This window comes from Carcharhinus amblyrhynchos, chromosome 32 (assembly GCF_965287045.1).
Source record: "Carcharhinus amblyrhynchos chromosome 32, sCarAmb.v2.hapA, whole genome shotgun sequence".
NCBI lineage: Eukaryota > Metazoa > Chordata > Chondrichthyes > Carcharhiniformes > Carcharhinidae > Carcharhinus > Carcharhinus amblyrhynchos.
In genome coordinates this window covers 19862914-19882512 of record NC_137355.1, presented here as the reverse complement: position 1 = coordinate 19882512, position 19599 = coordinate 19862914, and the positions used below count along the sequence as shown (strand labels likewise).

The 19599-nt window shown below is 48.8% G+C and overlaps 1 protein-coding gene across 4 annotated transcripts in view; it reads right to left on the bottom strand.

Moving 5' to 3' along the window:
• The window catches only part of LOC145360808 (creatine kinase U-type, mitochondrial), a 35925-nt gene that overhangs the window by 855 nt on the left and 15471 nt on the right, over positions 1 to 19599 (bottom strand). For all 4 annotated transcript variants that reach the window (XM_080216267.1, XM_080216266.1, XM_080216265.1 and 1 more), the window contains 7 exons: positions 14522 to 14720; positions 10882 to 10977; positions 9961 to 10182; positions 8964 to 9049; positions 5904 to 6027; positions 2961 to 3095; positions 327 to 452 (listed from right to left, as the gene is read on the bottom strand). In XM_080216267.1, the coding sequence (XP_080072393.1) occupies positions 327 to 452; positions 2961 to 3095; positions 5904 to 6027; positions 8964 to 9049; positions 9961 to 10182; positions 10882 to 10977; positions 14522 to 14720 (988 nt within the window). The remainder of the gene's footprint in view (positions 1 to 326; positions 453 to 2960; positions 3096 to 5903; positions 6028 to 8963; positions 9050 to 9960; positions 10183 to 10881; positions 10978 to 14521; positions 14721 to 19599) is intronic.

The window sequence follows — 19599 nt, the reverse complement described above, 5'->3', positions numbered from 1 at the left end:
AATAGAAGCAGGTGTAATTTTGTCTTTTAAAAAGCATTTAGACAGTTACATGTGTACGATGGGATATAGAGGGATATGGGCCAAACGTGGGCAATTGGGACAATGATTCTATTCTATGTTCTTGCTCCTTGCAGTGCCTCTTCTGGCCACTGCAGCGCTGTGCCTGGAGGGATTGGAGAGTGGAATGAGCAACTGGGTCTAGCTTAGTGTTAAATACTGTTCAGCATGGGCAAGTGGGCCAAAGGGCCTGTTTCCCCGCCATAAACCTCTACGACCCTCTGCTACCCAGCCCCTCTGTCCGCTCTCCTCCTTCCTCAGTAACTAACCTCGGATTTTCCCAGACGGTCCAGGTTGGAGATGTCAAACACACTGCCCACAGCCGCCGTGTCCACTCCCCCTGTCCCGCGTTTCTGCAAACGCAGGTTTTCCAGGATTTTGGAGAACCGGGGATCCTGAATCGGAAAGACAATTTACACGGCTGGTAACTCCCACCCAACAACTCAATCCAAACAATACACGTTACTCACTCATTGGATAAAGGGTAGGAGTATGAACAAGCTGCTTTCTGATTGGTGTTTGGAAGCATTCAGGAAAGGAAACTGTGGTTTGTGCGGAACAGTTCACACCTCACAAGGTACAACATTTTATCTATCTATTTAACAGTGCTGGGTAAAAGGCCATTTAAAGGAAGGGTTGCCAACTCCAACCGGACATATTCCTGGAGATTTCATACATGACCTCTTGCCTTCAGCCAGCCCACCATTGGTCACTTAATGTCCATCTACACCATCATGTCTCATCACCAATCAGAAATGGCGTTGGACTGGGGTAGGCTCAGCAAGAAGTCTCACAAAGCCAGGTTAGAGTCCAACACGAGCTTTTGGAGCACTGTCCTTTCACCAGGTGAGGGTAGGTCATATATAGACACAAACTCAATTACGAGATAATGGTTAGAATGAGAGTCTCGACAGGTAATCAAGTCATGGGGGTCACAGATAATAACTCAGCCAACTTTGTCTACCTGATACACTGCAGGAGAGGATGTCCCGAGACATGGTACATTGGGGAGACCATGCAGACACTACAACAAATGAATGGACACCACTCGCCAGTCACCAGGTAAGACTGTTCCCTTCCTATTGGGGAACACTTCAGCGGTCACAGGCATTCAGCCTCTGATCTTCGGGTAAGCATTCTCCAATGTGGCCTTCACGACACACGACAGCGCAGAGTCGCTGAGCAGAGACTGATAGCCAAGTTCCGCACACATGAGGATGGCCTCAACTGGGATCTTGGGCTCATGTCGCACTATCTGTAACCCCCCAGCATTTGGTGTGGGCTTGCAAAATCTCACTAACAGCCCTGTCTATGACAATACACACCTCTTTACAGGTACAGACAATGTGAGGGGAGAGAGGGTTAAGCACTGGTTAAAGACTTGATTACCTGTAAAGACTCGCATTCTAACCATTATCCTGTAATTGAGTTTGTGTCTATATACGCTCAGTTTGTGAAACAAATCCTACACTCACCTGATGAAGGAGCGGCATTCCAAAAGCTCGTGCTACCAAATAAACCAGGTGTTGTGAGACTATTTACTTCACCAAACAGAAAGCAAATAGGTTCTTCCAACCCAAAAGAAACAAAGAACCAGCTCCCCTTCACATTGATCCCTTCCCCACTCACAATCAACGTAGCTCATTCCCACAATACACACTGGCATGAGTCAGCTGAGTAAGGCCACAGGTAATTTGAGATAAGACAATTTATACAGAGGCGATTATTCCTCTTTATTCCAACTAAACTCCCTGTATCTCAGTCACAACTGTTACTTCCTGATTCATGCGGATAATTGGTTAACTGGAAAAATGAAGGGTTGTTATTGAACGATGTGTGGCCCCAGAGTCCTTCACATTCTCTTGTCTTTCCCCACGGTTTTTAAGCCTCACTAACAGGAGCAGAAGGCATATAGCAACTCCCAGGTAAATACAACGTGGGGTTCAATACAGAGTAAAGCTCCCTCTACACTGTCCCCCCATCAAACACTCCCAGGACAGGTACAGCACGGGGTTAGATACAGAGTAAAGCTCCCTCTACACTGTCCCCCCATCAAACACTCCCAGGACAGGTACAGCACGGGGTTAGATACAGAGTAAAGCTCCCTCTACACTGTCCCTCCATCAAACACTCCCAGGACAGGTACAGCACAGGGTTAGATACAGAGTAAAGCTCCCTCTACACTGTCCCCCATCAAACACTCCCAGGACAGGTACAGCATGGGGTTAGATACAGAGTAAAGCTCCCTCTACACTGTGCCCCCATCAAACACTCCCAGGACAGGTACAGCACGGGGTTAGATACAGAGTAAAGCTCCCTCTACACTGTCCCCCCATCAAACACTCCCAGGACAGGTACAGCACGGGGTTAGATACAGAGTAAAGCTCCCTCTACACTGTCCCCCCATCAAACACTCCCAGGACAGGTACAGCACGGGGTTAGATACAGAGTAAAGCTCCCTCTACACTGTCCCCCTCATCAAACACTCCCAGGACAGGTACAGTATGGGTTAAAACCCAAGCTCTCTCCACACTGTCTGCATCTTAGCCTTGATGCCAGCGTTGCCTTCTATAGTGTCACTGTTGTCACTGTCTATATCTGTTACTTTTCAAGTCAGGTTCCATTCAACCTTGTTCCGTTTTCACAATTGGCCACCCAGCCCCAGTTTAATTCTTTGTCAGCGTGAATCCTTTGTGTAATCATTGAATGTAACTGAACTTCATACCGAGCTCTCTCAGTATCTGGAATAGAAAGGCTGGTCTACTTTTCCCCTTCAGTGATACTCTGAGTAATCCCAGGGTTGTTTTTGAGCTTACTGTGCTTTTAACGCATTTCTTTCAGTGTTAGACTCTGTTCAGAGTTTTGATATCCATTATGTCTGATCAATAAGGTTGAGATAGTACCTTGCTAAGCATGGGTAGTTTGATGTGTACCCCAGCTCGGAGTCCAGTGCCCAGGTTTGACGGACATGCCAGGATATATCCCAGTCTCTCGTTCCACATAAATTCCCAGCCTTTCTCAGCAATCAATTTCTCAACCTGGAAAAACAGAGTTCACATCAAAGCTTAACATTAGTATCCAGTTGTCCCAGAGTTGGGAAGTATCAACGGACGTACAGAATTACATTGAGTGTACAACACAGAAGCAGGACGTTCGGCCCGACGGGTCTGTGCTGGTGTTTATTCTCCGCACCTTACCCCATCAGATTATCCTTCTATTCCTCTCCCTCGTTCATTTATCTAGCTTTCCCTTAACTGTATCATGTGGTAGTGAATGTTCCACGATCTCACCATCACTGGTTAAATGTTAATCTCTGCTTGGTCAGTAACCATTCTCATCTCTGGGACACAATTTGCATCTTAAACCCCACGTCAGGGGTTTGAGTGATAGTCTGGGAAGGGGTCTGATGCAATACTGAGGCGGTGAATTCATAGAAACCCTACAATGCAGAAAGGAGGCTACTCAGCCCATCGGGTCTGCACCGACAACTCACCCAGGCCCTATACCCATAATCCCGCTAGTTCATCTAACTTAACTAAGGGGCAATTCAGCATGGCCAATCAACCTAACCCCCACATCTTTGGAGGAAACCGGAGCATCCATAGGAAACCCGTGCAGACACGGGGAGAATGTGCAGACTCCACATTGAAAGGCCAGGAATTTGTGTTCTTGGACTGTTGGACAAACTGTGACATTTAGCCACACAAGGAGATGGTAGAACAGGAGAACAAAAACTTTCTCAGAGAGGCAGGCTTTCTGAAACTTCCTGTAAGAGGAGAGTGAGACAGAAAGAGAGAGAAAGAGAGAGAGCGAGACAGAAAGAGAAAGATGGATGGAAAGGTTTAGGGAGGGAATTGTAGAGTTTACGGTCCAGGCAGCTGAACCATTAGAATCCCTACAGTGCAGAAGGAGGCCATTTGGCCCATTGAGTCTGCACCGACCACAATCTCACCCAGGCTGTAGTCCTGTAACCCCACACGTTGACCCTAGTGTCAGGGGGAGGAGCAGGGTAAATTTACCATGGCTAATCAACATAACCCACACATATTTGGTGTGTGGGAGGAAACTGGAGTACCTGGAGGAAACCCATGCAGACATGAGGAGAACGTGCAAACTCCGCACTGCCGGTGACCCAAGCTGGGAATTGAACCCGGGTCCCTGGCGCTGAGGGGCAGCAGTGCTAAACACTGTGCCACCCTGAGTGATATTTGTTCTATTTTTGCCAGAAGGGAGACCAGGCCGTGCTGATGAATTCATTACAAAAAGTACGCTGTGGATCTGGCCACCCGACACCCCCCTCCCCACCCCCCCACCTCTCCCACCGCACCCCCCCGACCTGACCCCCTCCCCCCCCACCTCTCCCACCGCACCCCCCTGACCTGTGTGAAGATCCCACAATGCACGGTCTATCCTCACCGCTGTTGTCTCGCAGTGTTCACAAAAGCAGGTGATAGAGAAGTCCTTATTGTGGAGTGCCGGATGAATGGCAGGCAGAGTTTGTGTAGGAGGGGAGTTCAGTGAATGGAGTTTCTCATTCATGGTGAACAGAGCAAAGTTCGATAGGAACAGTTTGCCTCCCATTGAAATTCAAGGCAGGTTGTGGGAAGTGGATTGTTCTCACCCCAGCCCGAGCAGCAATGGCAGGACGGAGTGGAAATCTGGATTCTGACGCTGAAGTGGGGGGGGCGGTGAAGAGGGAGTGTTCGAAACAAAGAACAACTTCTGAAAGTGAAGCGATCTGGAAAGGTTGGAGTGAATCTCACAGCACAGAAGGCAGCCATTGTGTCTGCGTTCGCACAACAAACTTTAATTAGCCGATTAGTCTCACTTCTCCAGCTCTATCCCCAGAGCCCTGCAAATTCCCCCAGCGAAAATTATTGAATCTGCTTCCACATCAGAACAACTCATCGTATTAACAAACCTTCCCTCTGTCAGTGATCTCAAACCTGTTTCCTCTGCAATTAGTTACTCCCTATTTACTCTATCGAAATTAGACAGAATCATAGAATCTCTACAGTGCAGAAGGAGGCCATTCAGCCCATCAAGTCTGCACCGACCACAATCCCATCCAGGCCCTATCCCCATAACCCCATACGTTTACCCTAGATAGTCCCCCTGACGCTAAGGGGCAAATTTAGCACAGCCAATCCACCTAACCTACACATCTTTGGAGTGTGGGAGGAAACCGGAGCACCCGGAGGAAACCCAGGCAGACACGGGGAAAACAGGCAAACTCCACACAGACAGTGACCCAAGCCAGGAGGCAGCATTGCCAACAACAGTGTCACCATGCTGCCCCAAGTGCCAATCCCCAAGGATAGGTGCTTGAACAATAGTAAGGCTGTGTGGAGAGAGAGTGGGAGCAGTTGTGAATGTAGCCCAATCCATCACTCAAACCAGTCTCCCATCCATTGACTCTACACTTCCTGCTGCCTCAGCAAAGCAGCCCCACACACCCCGGACATTCTCTCTTCCACCTTCTTCCATCGGGAAAAAGATACAAAAGTCTGAGGTCCCGTACCAACCGACTCAAGAACAGTTTCTTCCCTGCTGCTGTCAGACTTTTGAATGGACCTACCTCGCATTAAGTTGACCTTTCTCTGCACCCTAGCTATGACTGTAACACTACATTCTGCACCCTCTCATTTCCTTCTTTATGAACGGTATGTTTTGTATATATAGTGCGCAAGAAAAAATATCTTTCACTGCATGCTAATACACATGACAATAATAAATCAAATCTTTTAAAGAGCCAGTACAGGCAGATTGGCCTCCTCCTGTACTGAACGATTCTATGAGAGTGGACAGGGGGTTCTGGTGGATGGCTTGTTGCTGGAACAGTTTACCTCTTTGAGGCCACGGCAGAATCTCTCAAACACTCGCTTCATGTTGCCTCCCTTCTCCATGGAAATGATCCGTGTGTGATCCTCCTCGTTCACCCAGATTAAGAAAGTCTTCTCGTTGTTGTGCCTATCGAGCAAACACAAACACAGCTGACAGAATCCGAGAATCCCTACAGCGCAGGAGAAGGCCATTCAGCCCATCGAGGTCTGCACCGACCGCAATCCCAACCAGACCCTATCCCCGGGAACCCCACACATTTACCCTGCAAATGCCCCTGAAACTAGGGTCAATTTATCATGGCCAATCAACCTAGCCTGCACATCTTTCAGACTGTGCGAGGAATCCCGTGCAGACATGGGGAGAATGTGTAAACTCCACACAGACAGTGATCCAAGCTGGGAATCGAACCCAGCTCTCTGGCGCTGTGAGACAGCGGTGCTAACCACTGTGCTACCCCTAACAATGGATAAAGAATCGATGAATATGGGATTCCAATGTATGTGTGCAAAGCACGATGGATTAGCCTTAACCCCTTGGTCACCTCGCCAAACCCAGGCTCTGCTCAGATCCCTATTTGGAATATTGTGAGGAATTTTGGGCCCCGTATCTAAGGAAGAATGTGCTGGCCTTGGAGAGGGTCCAAAGGAGGTTCCAGAGAATGAAAAACAAACAGACACTGCAGGGTGGGGAGTGATAGGTTGGGGGCCTTTCTAGATGACATTCTCCCTCAGACATCTCCTGTTGAAACTCTCACCAAGGTCTTTGTTACTTCCAGACTTCACTATCCTAACGTCTCTCCGAGCTGCTCTCCCCTTGTTCCAAATCCCTGCTCTCACTCAGAGCGAGTTCACCCCGTTCCTTACCAACACTTACTGGCTCCTGAGAAATGACGTGAGGTTAAAATTCTTATCCTTGTTTTAAAATCTCCATCACCCAAGTGGGCGGCATGGTAGCACAGTGGGTTAGCACTGCTGCTTCACGGCTCCACGGTCCTGGGTTCGATTCCCGGCTCGGGTCACTGTCTGTGTGGAGTTTGCACATTCTCCTCGTGTCTGTGTGGGTTTCCTCCGGTTTCCTCCCACAGTCCAAAGATGTGCGGGTTAGGTTGATTGGCCGTGCTAAGAAATTGCCCCTTAGTGTCCTGAGATGCGTAGGTTCGCGGGATTAGTGGGTATAATATATGGGGGTAGGGCTTGGGTGGGATTGTGTTCAGTGCAGACTCAATGGGCCGAAGGGCCTCTTTCTGCACTGTAGGTTTCTATGGTCAATCCCTCCTCATCTCCATTAGCTCCTCTGAGATATCGGAGCTCCTCTATTTTTCACCTCTTGAACACCCGATTTTAGTTGCTTGGGACCTAAGCTCTCGAATCCCCCTCCCACAACCTCTCTATCTCTCTTTTCTCAGTCAAGATGATCCTTAAAACCAACATCTTTGACCAAGATTTTGGACGTCTGCACAAATACCTCCTTTTGAGGTTCATTGGTAAATCCTTGATTTAGCGTTTAAAAAAAGCAGAAAAGGCTGGAAAATCTCAGCAAGCCAGACAGCATCTGCGGAGAGAGAATAGAGGCAACGATTCGAGTCTGGGTGATCCTTCATCAGAGCTAAAGACAAAGAAAATAGGACAAGATTTATACTGAGGAGATGGGGGAGGGTTTTGTGCAGGCTGTATTAGGACAAAGGTAAAGTTAAAGCTTATTTATTAATCACAAATAGGCTTACATGAACACTGCAATGAAGTTAGTGTGAAAATTCCCCCAGTCACCACACTCTGGCCCCTGTTCGGGTTACACTGGAGGAGAATTTAACACAGCCAATGCACCCTAACCTGCACAGTTTTGGACTGTGGGAGGAAACTGGAGCACCCAGAGAAAACCCACACAGACAGAGGTCTCCATGAACAGGTGAACCGGGTAATTCTGTGTGGGGTGGGGGTGGGGATGGGGGGGGTGGTGTAAACTGGGGGTCAGAGGTCAGGGGAAGAGAAACCTATTGTAACTCTGGGTGGATGGGACATAGTGAGTTCAGAGTCGCTCCATTCTTCACCCTCCTACTGGGATACCAAACACCCGAATCATACACCCCTCAATCTCCACCTACCTGTCTCGGTTCTGTAGCTCATCATAGTCTCGGCTAACAAATAACCATCAACCTCAGGTTACAATATTCAATTGACCCCCCCGCTGTCCACCCCCTTCCCCCTCCCCCTGCTCCAAATCCCCCCCCCGCTGTCCTCCCCCTTCCCCCTCCCCCTGCTCCATCCCCCCCCCACTGTCCACCCCCTTCCCCCTCCCCCTGCTCCATCCCCCCCACTGTCCTCCTCCTTCCCCCTCCCCCTGCTCCAACCCCCCCCCACTGTCCACCCCCTTCCCCCTCCCCCTGCTCCAACCCCCCCACTGTCCACCCCCTTCCCCCTCCCCCTGCTCCACCCCCCCCCACTGTCCACCCCCTTCCCCCTCCCCCTGCTCCATCCCCCCCACTGTCCACCCCCTTCCCCCTCCCCCTGCTCCATCCCCCCCACTGTCCACCCCCTTCCCCCTCCCCCTGCTCCATCCCCCCCACTGTCCTCCTCCTTCCCCCTCCCCCTGCTCCAACCCCCCCCACTGTCCTCCCCCTTCCCCCTCCCCCTGCTCCATCCCCCCCCCCACTGTCCACCCCCTTCCCCCTCCCCCTGCTCCAACCCCCCCACTGTCCTCCCCCTCCCCCTCCTCCAACCTCCAGTGTACTCCCCTCCCTTCCACACCCCCCAGCAGCCTCCCCTCCCCCACACTATTCTCCCCCCTCCCCCCACAGGGTCCTCCTACTTTTCATCAACATCATTTGACTATTTTGCTTTGGGATCAAACCCGACTGGAGCCCATCAGGCTGGGATTGGGATGTGAGTGTGGGATTGATCGGGATGGGAATGGGATGGGAATGTGGGATTGATCGGGATGTGAGTGTGGGATTGATCGGGATGTGAGTGTGGGATTGATCGGGATGGGAATGGGATGTGAATGTGGGATTGATTGGGATGGGAATGGGAATGGGATGGGAGTTGCGACAGGACTGATGCACTCACCATATTCCTCGAGCATCCGGCCAATCCCTGGCCATTCCAGCAGCGGTCAGTAAAGGTGAGACCGGTTTGTCAAACAGGAAGTGATCCTGTGGAAAGAAATGGTTATATTTGTTAATCTTCTTACTGAGAGACTGGAGAATGTTAGAAACAAAACTACCAGCAACCGTCAGCCCTTGCTCAGTAACAACACCTGTCTCAGAGATTGGCTGTTTCAAGTCCCAATCCTGAGGCTTGAGTACATTGTCCCCCCATCAAACACTCCCAGGACAGGTACAGCACGGGGTTAGATACAGAGTAAAGCTCCCTCTACACTGTCCCCCATCAAACACTCCCAGGACAGGTACAGCACGGGGTTAGATACAGAGTAAAGCTCCCTCTACACTGTCCCCATCAAACACTCCCAGGACAGGTACAGCACGGGGTTACATACAGAGTAAAGCTCCCTCTACACTGTCCCCCATCAAACAATCCCAGGACAGGTACAGCACGGGGTTAGATACAGAGTAAAGCTCCCTCTACACTGTCCCCATCAAACACTCCCAGAACAGGTACAGCACGGGGTTAGATACAGAGTAAAGCTCCCTCTACACTGTCCCCATCAAACACTCCCAGGACAGGTACAGCACGGGGTTAGATACAGAGTAAAGCTCCCTCTACACTGTCCCCCATCAAACACTCCCAGGACAAGTACAGCACGGGGTTAGATACAGAGTAAAGCTCCCTCTACTCTGACCAACAATGTCCTTCTATCAAATGGGGGAAGAGAGCTCCCATCATAAAAGATGGTCTCCTTTGAATCTGATCCTCAATTAGCACAGAAGAAGAGACATTGTGACATTATGGATGGCGGAAGTCTTTCAAATGTGAAGCTTTACAGATACACGAGAGTTTCTTCCCAGAATCTGGGTTGAATTTGAGATTAATCTGGAAATGTTAGCATCACAGAGCCCCGGCCAATCCCCAATAACTGTGATTAAATGTGAGTTTGATGACCCACGTCGATGAGTTGCTGTTGTTCCTGCTCCGTCATGGTGGTCAGGCTGTAGTACTTCCCAGCGAGGTCTCCCTTCAATCCGGACAGTGCATCGACAGTCACCCTCTCCACCTCCCTCCTCTCAGCTCGAGTGCAGGCAGGCGGCATACTGAGCCCTCGGATACTCCGCCCTGTCCTCACACGGGAGGAGAGAACGTATTTGTCATCAAATAATCCGCTCCGAATCTGGAAAGAGAACATTACGGGGTGCTCTTTACATCAGAGTGAGTTTAATAAAGTCTTCGAAGTCTTCAGCAGCTTAACTCTAAGTCTTTGTTAGCGAATAGAACGATTTACAAATATACAGTTAAGGATCCAAGCTGAAAGCTGTCTCCATGTTTGTTTCTACATGTCTCAGTCCAATGCTACACCTATCCATCTCTTATATCACTGTGTGAGCGATGCTACGTTACGTTCCACATTTACCCTCTTACCACAGAGAACAACAGTAAGAGGCTAATTTAACATTGATGCCTGGCTCAGTCGCTTTGTGGCAGCAATCTCTCTCTCAGAGACTGCAATCGTCACAAAGTGTATTGGAACTGGGATGGGTTGGATGTTTTATGTGTTAATTACAGAAACGATACGAACAGAAGGAGGTTATTCAGCCCATCGAGCCTGCTCTGCCGTTCAGTCTGATTATCCACATCAATGTTTTTGTCACTCACACTATCTTCAAGTGTAAAACTAACAATGGGTGAGTTGCAGTTATTATTATCTCACCTTATTTTATATCCTTTGCACACCCATTTAATTCCCTCCCAGGTAACAAAACCTGGAAAAAACTTGGAACATATTACCACATTAAAGATGAATAAATTCGGTGCAAGTTATCACTCTGATTATGTTTCTCCACTTTTACAGTAACGCACATTTCCTACTCACTTTACTCGCATCCAGATCTGTCGGATGTTTCATTGTCCTTGGATCATATCCGTTGTGCCTCTCCATAATCACAGGGTCAAATATATCAGCAAAGACCTGTACCACAGGAGGAGACACAGGAGGAGTTAAACTGCATCAAACAGCTCAGCACAACAGAGAGAATCAGACTCCATCACCCAGTGTACATCATAGACAATCACAGGGCAACTCCATAAGAACACTTCACTGTTTAGGCTGGCACAGTGGTTAGCACTGCTGCCCCACAACGCCAGGGATCTGGGTTCGATTCCCAGCTCGGGTCACTGTCTGTGTGGAGTTTGAACATTCTCCCTGTGTCTGCGTAGGTTTTCTCTGGGTGCTCCGGTTTCCCCCCACACTCCAACGATCTGCAGATTAGGTGTATTGAGCATAATAACTTATCCCTTAGTGGCCAAAGGTGTATGGATTAGATGGATTGGCTGCATTAAATTGCCCCTAAGTGTCCAATGATGTATGGGTTAGGTGGATTATCCACGCTAAATTGCCCCTTAGTGTCAGGGTGACTAGCTAGGATAGGTGCATAGGATGTTAGGGATAGGGTCTGGGTGGGATTGTGGTCAGTGCAGAATCTATGGGCCGAATGGCCTCCTTCTGCATCGTAGGGATTATATGATCCTATGATTATAGAATGGCTACGATCTAAACTCTCCTTCACACTTGCAGAATGTTTGCTGATTGTTCTAAAGCAAGCTGCGGAAAAATAATAAGACTTCTGGTTTCAATAATCATCCGGCAAGATAATGAGTGCAGGAATGGAAAACACTGACAGCCCAGCATTTCCAAGGTAGGTACACGATAGTGAAATACAGAGTAAAGCTCCCTCTACACTGTCCCCATCAAACATTCCCAGGACAAGTACAGCACGGGGTTAGATACAGAGTAAAGCTCCCTCTACACCAGATGGCCTACTCCTGCTCCTATTTCTTATGTTCTTATTAAGAAGCGGGTTGATGGGTTTTTGATAAGAGAGGGGATTAAGGGTTATGGGGAGAGGGCGGGAAAGTGGAACTGAGCCACGACAGATCAGCCATGATCTTATTGAATGGCGGGGCAGGCTCGAAGGGCCAGATGGCCTACTCCTGCTCCTATTTCTTATGTTCTTATGTTCTTATGTTCTTACACTGTCCCCCCCATCAAACACTCCCAGGACAGGTACAGCATGGGGTTAGATACAGAGAAAAGCTCCCTCTACACTGTCCCCCCATCAAACACTCCCAGGACAGGTACAGCATGGGGTTAGATACAGAGTAAAGCTCCCTCTACACTGTCCCCCCATCAAACACTCCCAGGACAGGTACAGCATGGGGTTAGATACAGAGTAAAGCTCCCTCTACACTGTCCCCATCAAACACTCCCAGGACAAATACAGCACGGGGTTAGATACAGAGTAAAGCTCCCTCTACACTGTCCCCATCAAACACTCCCAGGACAGGTACAGCACGGGGTTAGATACAGAGTAAAGCTCCCTCTACACTGTCCCCCCCATCAAACACTCCCAGGACAGGTACAGCATGGGGTTAGATACAGAGTAAAGCTCCCTCTATACTGTCCCAATAAATAATTTGACATTGAGATTACTGGCAGTGATTGCATGTGCAAGTTTCACGTTGCAGTTAGAAATGACCTTGATGCTATCATTCTCATCTGGACGTGACCCACCGCACGGATATGGAAAACCAGTTTCTGATCTAATATATCCAGCCCCTCCCCATTCTGTTGATGTTCCCCATTCACATTTAAACCTAATGCTATATGGTATGTCTATTCTCCTTCTGATGCAGCGTGTCAGTGCCCTCATATGATGCGTGTGATTCCATTCTCGCTTTACAGCTTTGGAAAGTGCGACAGATCAATGTCAGGGTTGCTAAACCTGTTCAGCTGCTGAAATATTGAATGTCGCTGGGAACAGTGACGTGCTCCATTCAGTATGTAACTGATTAACCTCGCTGAGGTGTAAATTATACTCTAGCATTTCATTCTGAATGTCTTTGGGTGGTAAGCACCTATCAACTCATCAGTAAACTGTGCCAATTGCGAGGACTGCTTGTTTAATCTCTGCTTTTTGTTAATCATTTGTTCATTTTATTAGTTTTATTCTGCCTTCAGTTATTGATCTGTAAACTGTCGGTTGGTGTTGCACTGACACACCCCTGCTCACACTCCACACCTCTTCAAACCTGAGATTTCAAATAGTGATTTACCCGCCCCACCCCCACCCCCCACCCCTGCCCCGCCCCCACCCCCACCCCCACCCCACCCCGTTTACTTCTCAAACCTGCTGTATCATGTGACCCCACCCACTCTGTGTGATTGGTTTATCTTTTCCAAGGAAGTGTGATAGAGGTTGGCAGTGAGCTCATTTCCTGTTGTTTATTTTCCCCTCTTAGACAAGAATGTCTCCTATTCTGCGCAGTGTGGAGTGCGGTCTGTAAGATCATAAGAAATAGGAAGAGGAGTAGGCCGTTCGGCCCATCAAGCCTGCTCCACCATTCAATAGGATTGTGGCTGATCTGACATTCTGCCCTTTCCCGTGATTCCCTTACTGATCAAAAATCTATTTCAGCCTTAGATAATCACAAGGACTCTGCCCGCACAGCTCTCGGTTGCAAGGAGTTCCAAAGTCTCTCAGCCCTCCGAGAGAAGCAAATTCTTCCTTATCTCAGCCTTAATTGGTACCCCTTTATCCTGAAACTCTGGTCCCAGACTCTCCCAGGGGAAACACCCTCTCAGCATCTATCCTGTCGTCCCTTTAAGAATCCTACTTGTTTCAATAAGATTATCTCTCATTCTTCCAATGAGTAGAGTCCCAGCCTGTTTCCTCATAAGACAATCCCTCCATCCAGGGGATCACCCATCTCTGAACTGGAACCTTCCACACACCTGACGAAGGAACACTGTTTCTGAAAGCTTGTGGGTTTACTATCAAATAAACTGGTTGGACTTTAACCTGGTGTTGTGAGACTCCTTACTAGGCTGAGGTTTTACCATGGAGAAATGAATGGGGAAACTATAGGCTCCCCAAGCTCCCGAGTAATTCAAAAAAGGTACCAGGTTTGATCATATTCCTCTTGTTTGCAGAATGAATGTGTGTTATTGCTCAAAAATGTTAGTTATTAGCTTGATTGATTATCTTAAATTAGATGTTAGTGTATCTATTAAAGTTTAAAGTTTACTTGTTGGTTACAAGTAAAGCTTACATTAACACTGCAATGAAGTCACTAAGAAATTCCCCTAGTCGCCCACACTCTGGTGCCTGTTCTGGTCAGTGCAGCTAACCAGCACGTCTTTCAGACTGTGGGAGGAAACTGGAGTACCCGGAGGAAACCCATGCAGACTTGGGGAGAATGTGCAAACTCGACACAGACAGTGACCCCAGTTGGGATTCGAACCCAGGTCCTGTGAAGCAGCAGCGCTAAGCACTGCCATCGTGCTGCCCACTCAGAGCCCATATTATGGACCATGGGTATTAGCCTAGTCAGATAACGTCAATACTTCACAGATACTTGGCAATGCTGTACCTGCATTAGACTCAATAACAGTTTATTGTTCTTTAAGTGAATTCTTTCCTCTTTGTCCGTATTCACTGTACAATTATCCTTACCTCGTAGGATTCCTCATCCCCTGCCACCATGCCCACGGTCTTGATGAAAGGGTGCCCAGGATTGTCCACTCCGGTCTGGATGCATTGATCCAGTGTCCAGCCACTGGGTGTAACCTTATCGCGAAGTCTGGCATATATTCCAGGGGTCAGACAAGAGGCCATGCAGTTATTGTGCTTTCGGAGGTCAGGGTAGTCTGCACTGAAAAAGTGAAGCAGAATGAGTGAGAGGGAAAGCAGAGTGAGTGAGAGGTGAAGGGGAGTGAGTGAGAGGTGAAGGGGAGTGAGTGAGAGGTGAAGCAGAATGAGTGAGAGGGAAAGCAGAGTGAGTGAGAGGTGAAGCAGAGTGAGTGAGAGGCGAAGGGGAGTGAGTGAGAGGTGAAGCAGAGTGAGTGAGAGGTGAAGCAGAGTGAGTGAGAGGCGAAGGGGAGTGAGTGAGAGGCGAAGGGGAGTGAGTGAGAGGTGAAGCGGAGTGAGTGAGAGGTAAAGCAGAGTGAGTGAGAGGCGAAGGGGAGTGAGTGAGAGGTGAAGCGGAGTGAGTGAGAGGTAAAGCAGAGTGAGTGAGAGGCGAAGGGGAGTGAGTGAGAGGCGAAGGGGAGTGAGTGAGAGGCGAAGGGGAGTGAGTGAGAGGTGAAGGGGAGTGAGTGAGAGGTGAAGCAGAGTGAGTGAGAGGCGAAGGGGAGTGAGTGAGAGGCGAAGCGGAGTGAGTGAGAGGTAAAGCAGAGTGAGTGAGAGGCGAAGGGGAGTGAGTGAGAGGCGAAGGGGAGTGAGTGAGAGGCGAAGGGGAGTGAGTGAGAGGTGAAGGGGAGTGAGTGAGAGGTGAAGCAGAGTGAGTGAGAGGCGAAGGGGAGTGAGTGAGAGGTGAAGGGGAGTGAGTGAGAGGCGAAGGGGAGTGAGTGAGAGGTGAAGGGGAGTGAGTGAGAGGCGAAGGGGAGTGAGTGAGAGGCGAAGGGGAGTGAGTGAGAGGTGAAGGGGAGTGAGTGAGAGGCGAAGTGGAGTGAGTGAGAGGTGAAGGGGAGTGAGTGAGAGGTGAAGGGGAGTGAGTGAGAGGTGAAGGGGAGTGAGTGAGAGGCGAAGGGGAGTGAGTGAGAGGTGAAGGGGAGTGAGTGAGAGGTGAAGGGGAGTGAGTGAGAGGTGAAGGGGAGTGAGTGAGAGGTGAAGGGGAGTGAGTGAGAGGCGAAGTGGAGTGAGTGAGAGGCGAAGGGGAGTGAGTGAGAGGCGAAGGGGAGTGAGTGAGAGGCGAAGGGGAGTGAGTGAGAGGTGAAGGGGAGTGAGTGAGAGGTAAAGGGGAGTGAGTGAGAGGTGAAGGGGAGTGAGTGAGAGGTGAAGGGGAGTGAGTGAGAGGCGAAGGGGAGTGAGTGAGAGGTGAAGCGGAGTGAGTGAGAGGTGAAGGGGAGTGAGTGAGAGGCGAAGGGGAGTGAGTGAGAGGCGAAGGGGAGTGAGTGAGAGGCGAAGGGGAGTGAGTGAGAGGCGAAGGGGAGTGAGTGAGAGGCGAAGGGGAGTGAGTGAGAGGCGAAGGGGAGTGAGTGAGAGGCGAAGGGGAGTGAGTGAGAGGCGAAGGGGAGTGAGTGAGAGGCGAAGGGGAGTGAGTGAGAGGCGAAGGGGAGTGAGTGAGAGGCGAAGGGGAGTGAGTGAGAGGCGAAGGGGAGTGAGTGAGAGGCGAAGGGGAGTGAGTGAGAGGCGAAGGGGAGTGAGTGAGAGGCGAAGGGGAGTGAGTGAGAGGTGAAGCAGAGTGAGTGAAAGGTGAAGGGGAGTGAGTGAGAGGTGAAGGGGAGTGAGTGAGAGGCGAAGGGGAGTGAGTGTACAATCACAACGATGCGTGCATTTCTACTGGGCCTCCAAACTTACAAAATAACCTTCACTGACACCTAATCAGCACAGGAAGTGATACTAAGCTAAAGAAGGAGACATGTGGCTGGGGACTGGAGGATTTGCTCACACTGGAAGGATTTAAGCAGTGTCTGAAGGGAAGATGTGGAGTCTGATTAGACTAAGCATGGTTAGGAGAAATGACCCTACTGGAAAATGAAATGTTCTCTGATCCACACCAGAGTCTGGTGACATTGGGGGCAACTGTCTCATGAATTTACCCCAGAGTCTGGTATTCACAGTAAGAAGTCTCACAACACCAGGTTAAAATCCAACAGGTTTATTTGGTAGCACGTGCTTTCAGAGCGCTGTCCCTTCATCAGGTGACTGACTCTCACCTGGTGAGTCCCACTTACCTGATGAAGGGACAGCGCTCCGAAAGCACGTGCTACCCAATAAACCTGTTGGATTTTAACCTGGTGTTATGAGACTTCTTACTGTGCCCACCCCAGTCCAACACTGGCATCTCCACAGCTGGTGTTCACAGACTGAGTTACTGAATGGTAAACAAGGTCAGAACCCATGGGTGATACTCCCCCTCAGAGGCAGTGGGTGCAGACAGTAGGAGGGCTGGAGTTGGATATGTTAGAAATACTTCTACTCATTCAAGGACCGTAGCTAAACTTTATATCAGCAGCTGCACTGATGGAGAAGATAATCTTTATCATTTTTTAAAGATTTACATCTGTGACTTTGCTCAAGAAGAATAGTTTGTGTAAAGGTTAAAGTTTATTTATTAGTGTCACAAGTACATTTACAATAACACTGCAATGAAGTTACTGTGAAGGTCCTTCATGATGCCAAATTAGCTTTTCAATTTACTGAAGGAGTTCAGTGGGCAGCAGAGAGCTTTACATCTGCCAACAAACAGGATTAACAATGAATATTTTTATTCATGATCCCAAAAAAATCATCCTGAATTGAGTTAACTTCATAGAATCCCCACAGTGCAGAAGGAGGCCATTCGGCCCATTGAGTCTGCACTGACCACAATCCCACCCAGGCCTTATCCCCATAACTCCATATATTTACCCTGCTAATCTCCTAACAGTAGGGTCAATTTAGCATGGCCAATCAACCTACCCCGCACTTCTTTGGACTGTGGGAGGAAACAGGAGCACCCGGAGGAAACCCACGCAGACATGGGGAGAACAGGGAGGCTGGATAGACTGGGACACTTTCCTCTGGAGCATAGAAGGTGAGGGGTGATCTTATAGCTGCCAGAGGCAGTAGTAGAGGCGGGTACAATTTTGTCTTTTAAAAAGCATTTAGACAGTTACATGGGTAAGATGGGATATGGGCCAAATATGGGCAGTTGGGACTTGCTTTGGGTTTTAAATAAAGAAGAGTGGCATGGACAAGCTGGGCAGGAGGGTCTGTTTCCATTCTGTAAACCTCTGTGCAAACTCATAGAATCATAGAACCCTACAATGCAGAAAGAGACCCTTCGGCCCATCGAGTCTGCACTGAACACAATCCCACCCAGGCCCTACCCCCATATCCCTACATATTATACCCACTAATCCCTCGAACCTACGCAGCTCTGAACAATAAGGGGCAATTTCTTAGCTTGGCCAATCAACCTAACCCGCACATCTTTGGACACACAGAAACTCCACACAGAAAATGAATCAAGGCCGGAATCAAACCCAAGTCCCTGGCGCAGTGAGGGCGCAGTGCTAACCACCGAGCCATCGTGTTCAATCTGTAAAGCCAAAATTCAAAGCTGTTTCAAACTGCAGGACTGCCCACTCCCTGCAGTTAATTTCACTGACCCAGGTCTCAGCTTTCTCTTGTATTACAGCAGGAGAGTATTACGTCTGAGGTTGACACTCAGACCTGAGTCATAGGGCAATGGGTTCAAACCCTACTCTGAGCACGAGCAGATAATCTGGAGTAACATGGCCAGAGCAGTGCTGAGGAAGTGCTGTCAAGGACATCATCTTTCAAATGAGGCATTTAACTCTCTTTCATCCTTTGTATTATATGACCTCGGTGCGAACAGTAATAGTCCTTTTTACACAGCAACAGCTGAAACATTACATCTTCATCTTTTGATCAAATTGATCCAACTTCCATCACCTCTTCTAAATGGTGGTTTTACCATAAAGTATTTATAGTTATGGCTTCACAATGTTTTTGATCTCAAACACAATCCCCACTATTAAAGGGCAGTACAGTGGCACAGTGGTCAGCACTGCTGCCTCACAGTGCCACAGATCTGGGTTCAATTCCAGTCTCAGGTGACTGTCTGTGTGGAGTCTGCACGTTCTCTCTGTGTCTGTGTGGGTTTCCTTCAGGTGCTCCAGTTTCCTCCCACACTCCAAAGATGTGCAGGTTAGGTGGATTAGCCATGCTAAATTGCCCCTTCGTGTCCCAAGCTGTGTAGGTAGATGGATTAGCCATAGTAAGTATGCGGGACTACAGGGATAGGATGGGGAAAGGACCTGGTTTTAAAAAAAGTTTATTTATTAGTCACAAGTAGGCTTACATTAATACTGCAATGAAGTTACTGTGAAAATCCCCTAGTCACCACACTCTGGTGCCTGTTCGGGTACACTGAGCAAGAATTTAGCATGGCCAATGCACCTAACCACCATATCTTTGGACTGTGGGAGGAAACTGGAGCACCCGGAGGAAACCCACAGAGATAATGTACAGACTCCACACAGAAAATGGCCCTAGCTGGGAATTGAACCTGGGTCCCTGGCACTGTGAGGCAGCAGTGCTAAGTATCATGCCACCAGTTAAGATACAGTATCAGTGAGTCAATGCAGGCCTGATGGGCTGAATGGCCTTTTTCTGCACTGTAGGGATTCTGATTCTGTTCTATGATAAAACTGGCATAAAATAGTTCTGTTTTCTACTTTCTTAACCAAATACTAGTAATCCAGGGACTCCAATTAATTCTCTTGGGGTGGGCAGGGGCAAGTTCAGATCCCACCATGGCAGCTGGTGGAATTAAGTTCAATTAATAAAATCTGAAATTAAAGCTATTCTCAGTAACAGTGACCATAAAACTATCATTGATTCTTGTAAAAACCCGTTTGGTTCAGTAATGTCCCTTTAGGGAAGGGAATCTGCCGTCCTTACCTGGTCTGGCCTCCAGAGCCCCAGCAATGTGGTTGACTCTTAACTGCCCTCTGACCTAGTGCACCACTCAGTTCAAGGACAATTAGGGATGTGCCACAACTGGCCAACAATGGCCACAT